The sequence below is a fragment of the Cystoisospora suis genome (genome assembly GCF_002600585.1).
Source record: "Cystoisospora suis strain Wien I chromosome Unknown contig_2767, whole genome shotgun sequence".
Classification (NCBI taxonomy): Eukaryota; Apicomplexa; class Conoidasida; order Eucoccidiorida; family Sarcocystidae; genus Cystoisospora; species Cystoisospora suis.
This window is the reverse complement of record NW_027155563.1, coordinates 1-6,080: the sequence shown is the minus strand read 5'-3', so window position 1 is coordinate 6,080 and position 6,080 is coordinate 1. Positions and strand designations below refer to the sequence as shown.

Genomic DNA, 6,080 nt, shown 5'->3' with positions numbered 1-6,080 from the left:
TCTTCCTCCTCTTTCTCTTTCTTTTCTTCTCTCGGCTTTTGTCTGCTCCTTCTCCTCCGTCTTTTTATCTTGTTTCCTTGATAGAGAGAAAGAGAGGAACGTCCTGTAGATTCATTCGAGATCTTCCTTTTCTTCTCCTTCTCCCTCCTGTTCTTTTGTCTTTCTTGCTGCTTCGTGAGGTCAAGAAAGGGAGAGGTAGAAGGAGCTTGGAAAATAGGGAGAAGAAGAAGAGAATATGCCTGTCAAGGCAGAGAAGGAGAAAGATGGGGAGGTGGTGATGGGGGGGGGGGTATCTCTTCAATCAGAATTCGCTTCTTAAGACGACGTGTCAAGACGATTACTATGTGGCACCCTTCTCATCTTTTCTTCTTCTTTTTCTTTTCGTAGTCATCCATTCTTCTTCCTCTTCTTAGTCAAGTCGGTCTCTTCGTTTCTCTTTTTTCTTCTTTTCTGTTGTGTATGAAAGAGACTTTCCTTCAGAACAATCGAAACCCCTTTCATCAAAATTCTCTTCTTTTTCTTCCTCCTTTCTTTCATTTTAAAACACCATCTTTCTTCTTCTTCTTCCTCGTCTCTCATTGTATTCATCATGGAGTCTCACTCTTCTTCTTCTTCTTCCTCTTCTTCCTCCTCTTCTTCTGCCTCAAAGGTGTCGACTCGAAAGAAGAGCTTTTTCTCTTTTACTTCTCCTCGAACGCCTTCACGAAGTCTCAATGTGTCTACTTCAGCCTGTGTCTCTCCTGCTTCTTCTTCTTCTCAGCTCTTCGTCTCTAAGCCTGTCTTACATCCATCGTCTTCTTCTCCCTTAGGTCTCTCTTCCTCTCCTCCTCCTCCTCCTGTCCGTCTCTTTCATCAACAGAAGATAGCTTGGCAGGTCTTGTTTCTTCTCCATCCCCAGAAGGCGTGGAACTCTTATGATTAGCATAGCCAAGGATGACAGAAGGAGGGCTACCCGGTCGAGATAGATGAACGATAGGGGGGGGAAGATGAGATGGCGACGGAGAGGGAGATGAAGAAGACATTCTCTCTTCTTCTCTTTCCCTTCTATCCCTCTCTGTTCTTCCTTCCTGTCTTGTTCCTACAAGATCTTCTGCTTCTTCTTCGTCTTGTCCACCCCCCCCTGGACTTCTTCCTTTCCGTGAAATTTTCAAGATGCCATGGGGAACACCATGACTCCTTCCTGGAGGTACAGGAGATCGTATAACGCCTTTCTTCTCTCCTTTTCTTTCTCGTTCTTCTTCTCCTCCTCCTCCCGCACCCATCTTCCTCTCACCTGTCATCCTTCCCCCCTGTGTAACGTGACTTTCACCATTCTCTGTAGACTTCTCTCCTTTCCGTAGGTCTCCTGTCGCCACTGCTGCCGCTGGGCTTCCTCGAGGGGTAGGATGGCGAGGATGAAGATTATGCTGATCTGTCTCTTCTTCTTCGTCAGGAAAGTTGCGTGGTGAGTGGTCTCCTCCAGAGGGAGAGAAAGCCCGGCTTGAACGAGAAAGATCCGACCCTCGTCGATGGCGATGAGTCAAATGAAGAAAGCTCTGCATGCGCTGTGCTACACGACCATGCTGAAGAAAAGTGGGGCGACACAGAGAGGGAGAAGGATGCCAAAGAAAGAACGAAAGAATGAGAGGATAAGAGAAAGAAAGAGACAAAGAAAGAAAGAGAGATCTTATAACGAGATCTAAGCACACAAAAAAGTACTCCTAGGAATGGAGATAGTAGTAGGGCAATAGGCAGGGGGTTTATGTGACGAAGAAAGCCTGTAAGAATGGAGAATCGTCTATAGTAGCTGGAGGGTTGAAAGCCTACAGAGACCCAAGCAAGTCGAGCTGTTTTGCATACACCTATAGAGATCCCCTATACCGGCATCATACAGCCTCGTGATACGACTGGCTCAGCATCTGTCTATACACATACATACACCCCTAAATACAAGTGTCTTTCCTGTATTCAAAGAAAAGAGTCGAGCCGTCACCAAATTGTTCTGTAGTGCGGGAGTAGATCTCCTCCCCCCTTTTACACGGGTGTGTTGTTTGTCTTTCTTTCTACCCCTTTCTTCTTCTTTTCTTCTTCTCTCCCCACTCCTTCTCTATTGGCATGTCGAAAGGAAACCTCTCTCTAACAACCTCAAGAATGCAAGGATCTATCGTAACTGCTGTCAAACCTCTTTATCGACTCTCTCCCTGTCTTTCTCTACCAGATAGAAGAGAAAGAGAAGTTCCTCACCTTTTTTCTCTTCTTCTTTCTTTCAAGGTCCTCGGCTGCACTTCCGGTTAAGTCCTTCGGAAAGATAAGTGTGGCATCTGTATCAAGTCTCCCCGCAAGTCTTCCTCCATCGTCTTCATCTTCATCTGAATCTTTCTCAGATCTTCCTCCCGGGGAATGAAGAGCTCCTCTATCTAATTGCGGCATATCACGTAGAAGATCACGTTGTTCTTCTTCTTCTCCTTCTTCTCCCCCATCTAATCCTGATACATCCCGCCCGCCGCCTTCTCTATATCCGCTAGGACCTTCTTTCTCACGTCTTTTCGCATGCTCATCTTTTCCGTCTCTTTGCTCTTCTCCTCCTCCTCCTGCCTTTCTTCCTCTCTCTCCTCCTTCTCCTTCGAGACGGCTCTTCGATTTTCGTAACAACGCCCCTGCAGAACGACTCCGACTCCACGAAGGATGATGATCCTTCTCACCAGCTCTCCTTCTCTTCTTCTTCTCTCCTATTTCCTTCTCATCTTGCGAAGCTCTCTCAGAGACATCTTCGTCTTCTCCTTCTCGCCTTCCAAAGGAATAGGGAGATGTCTGTCGACGCTTCTGACTTACCTGTTTCGCATCATCGTCATCCTGACGGAAGAGAGGTAAAGTGGGTTGTCGCTTTCTTGCTTTTCTTCGTAGAAAGCCTACGACGCCTCTAGGAAATAGAGCCGCGCCAGGGGCCCACCATCCTTTCATTCCTTCTCTTTCTTCTCCAAGTTCACGCGTATTCGAAGACATATATCGCTTGCCTTTTCTTCCTTTTTGATCTCCTACTCCTCCTCCTCCGTCTCCTCTATCCATCATGTCAGGGGTTATCACATCAGCTCCTGCACTCCCACCGACGCCACCTACAAGGATAGCTCGACCTCCAGCAGCGCCCCCTTTAGAACGGCCTGCCAACATACGTGAACTTGCAAGACGATACAAAGGAAGCTTTGTCTTCGGGTCTTCCCCTGCTAAGACAACTTCGATAGGTTCTCCTGCCTCATACAGATCCCGATCATGATACTGATAACGGCGATGAGAAGTAGAGATGGTCCCATTGTGTTGCCGAAGAGCCAGATCTTCTTCTTCTTCGTCTTCTCCTCCTCCTCCGTCGTCTTCAGAGAGAGCAGCAGCAGCATCGACACGATGAGCCGTCCCTGATTCTTGTTGTGTATATCGAGAATATCGACTACTGTCTCCTTTCCCCCCTCCTCCTGAAGTTGTATGCGTTCCTTTCTTTCCATAAAAACGTCCAACACTACGTGCAAGTCCTCCTGCGACCTTTCCTTTCTTCTTGAGACTTCTCGGCTGCTGCGAACTTCCCCCCCCTGCAACGAGCTGAGAATCCTGAGACAGAGGGGGATGACGATGCGCATGTCGATGATCAACGGCTACTCCCCCTCCTCCTGCGATGACGGCTGCGCTTCCTTCTCCCCCTTTGGCTGAGAGTAACCCAGCTGGACCTGACGCAGTCAAAGAACTCGCAGCATAAACACCCCCGCCACCGCCACCTGGTTGCTGTTCCTCTTCCTCCTCCTCTTCATCCTCCTCATCTTCATCTTCCTCTTCTTCATCTCCTTCATCGTCTTCAGGGGCGAGACGCCGTCCCCCTCTTCCTACGGCTGATTTCGCATCGGCTGTCGTTGCATGCTCAATAAGGCGAAGATTGAACTTGGGGTCGAAAGCTGACGAAGTCCCTACTATGCCCCCTCCACCAGATAGCTCAGGCTTCAGTCCTTGAGACAGAGCTGCTAATGTATGAGCGTGCTTCTCCTAAAAGACATGAAAAGAAAAACCACAAAGAAAGACAACATACGCAAAAATGGGATCACGATACATATATATATATATATATAGTCGCGGCGGTCGCACACCTATCTTGCTGTCTCCTTCGCTCTCGGTCTCTTTCTCTCTCTGTCTGTCTATGCATCTATGCTTGACCACGTGGTAAGTAAAGCCAGCAGCCTCCGTTGTTCTCGAACTGAGAAGAGGTCTGACGTAAGTTCGTCCTCGTCTACGTCCTCCGTGTGAAGAAAGGAAAACATCTCCAGATACACGCACAGAGAGAAAGAAACACATGAAGAAGACGTCGAGTGTCATCTTCCTAGCTTCTTCCATTCAGCATACACATATAAGCTTACATACACGCACACACTTGTTGTATGAAGACGACAGAGCGATCTATTCACACTACCTACATACATGCACATATACATATAGATAGAGAGAGAGACAGAAGCGCGAGACAGATAGATGGCTACGCACGCACTGCCCATGTCTCCAAAGATGTGTTTCTCTCCTCTTTCTTCTTTTCTTTCCTTCACCTTTTGGTAGTCTTTGATGAGCAACTCCGCGGCATCTTCATCTTCTCCGCGGGATAGGCTCGCTACCCTCACCCCCTGCGGTCGGCCCGGTGGAGGTGCTGAGACTCCTGGGCCCTTCTCTGCTGAGCCTACGCCTGTAGCTGCACTGATCACTATAGAAGGATGAGAGCTCACACCTCCACCCCCACTTGGAAGATGTACAGGAGCAATAGGAGCCGACTGCTGCTTTGGATGTGGCGGTCGAGACGAATCCTTCGTCTTATCTTCTCCCTCCCCTGTTCCTTGTTCTTCTCCCATACGATTTGAAGTCTGTAGAGCAGGATGATTCTTCATACCAGAAGAAGAAGCAGAGGAGACTAATCTCATCTGAGGAGAGGACGAAGAGGAGACCTCGCCCCCTCCCCCTTTGGTAGGAGGTGTAGAAGAATAGGGATCGCCTCCGCCTTGGCTACTCCGACTTCCTAGGCCACTTTCCTGTCGAACCTCTCCTGTTTTACCTTGTGCGAAAACACCAGATGGAGATGGGAGAGAGAAATGGGCATGAGCGTCATGAGCGACAAGCCCTCTTTGATCAAGAGGAGAAATCTGAGCTGAAGAAATTCTTCTTCTCTCTTGTTCTCCTCCCTTGTTCCCGTCACCTCCTCCCCTGGCACTTCCACCTACATCATTCAACTCACGTTCATCTCCCCCAAGGTGTCCGTCTCCTTCACCACGTCCTTCTATGGGTGCTGCCTTGCCTCGAGGAGATTTCATAGCAGACTTCATAGGCGACGAGTGCGATTGACTTATTGCAGAGAGATTCCCTTCAGGTGAGACGCCATGTGTCTCATCCCCCCGTCCTTCTCTTCCTCCTTTGTACCCATCACCTGCCCCCATCGTCGAGTAAGATGAGACCTGCTGTTGCTGCGGCTGTATCGACAGGGGTGAGCCGACTCTTCTACTTGCATCTACCATGAGACCTTCGTCATTCATATCAACCCGTCCTCCTGTCTTTCTCCATCTCCCTTCTTCTTCTCCTGCAGCGAAAGGTTCAGGAGACATCTGTCTCCCAGCCATTTCATAACCTTCTTCGTAGCCATGCTGAGGGCGAGGCTCGCCTCCTCCTTCTCTTCGACCTCCATCAGCAAGATGAGAAGGCTTGAGAACGGCCGTATCCATCCGCTTCATCACAGTCATAGATGGGCCTACCGAGAAAGATGTAGGGACAACCCATGTATTGAAGCATGCTGTATGTAAACAACTAAATGCTACACTAATGTCCGGAGCTTTCAAGTTCAAGTTTCCTAGCCGATCAACTTTCCTCCATCCCAAAACCGGGACAACTTTATCCGCGTACACGAGAACATCCGTGCCTGAAAGACAAGGGAAAACAAGACAGAAAAAAGAAACAACTTGCGCAACCGTAACCTTTCTACACAGTTGACTGAAGGGATGGAGGTGTATGTACACCGGGTGGATGGAGGTGGAGGTGTATGTACACCGGGTGGATGGAGGTGGAGGTGTATGTACACCGGGTGGATGGAGGTG

General features: G+C 48.9%; 2 protein-coding genes across 2 annotated transcripts; one reads left to right on the top strand and one right to left on the bottom strand.

The window, feature by feature from the left end:
• Positions 1-48: 48 nt before the first annotated feature.
• On the top strand, positions 49-829 carry CSUI_005744 (uncharacterized protein). The gene has a single exon (XM_068065914.1). The coding sequence runs from the start codon at positions 460-462 to the stop codon at positions 772-774; it is 315 nt and encodes a 104-aa protein (XP_067922109.1). The 5' UTR covers positions 49-459; the 3' UTR covers positions 775-829.
• Positions 830-835: 6 nt separating this feature from the next.
• Positions 836-5,954, bottom strand: CSUI_005743 (na+ h+ exchanger; the record flags this gene model as incomplete). Its single annotated transcript, XM_068065913.1, has 3 exons — positions 4,554-5,954; positions 2,224-4,002; positions 836-1,562 (listed from the first exon to the last, which is right to left on the bottom strand). Coding segments are annotated over exons 1-3 (3,681 nt in total), but the record flags the coding sequence as incomplete, so codon positions are not given.
• Positions 5,955-6,080: the final 126 nt, after the last annotated feature.

Coding starts and splice junctions, on each gene's coding strand:
- CSUI_005744 (XM_068065914.1), top strand. CDS start 460: ATGAAAGAGACTTTCCTTCAGAACAATCGAAACCCCTTTCATCAAAAT.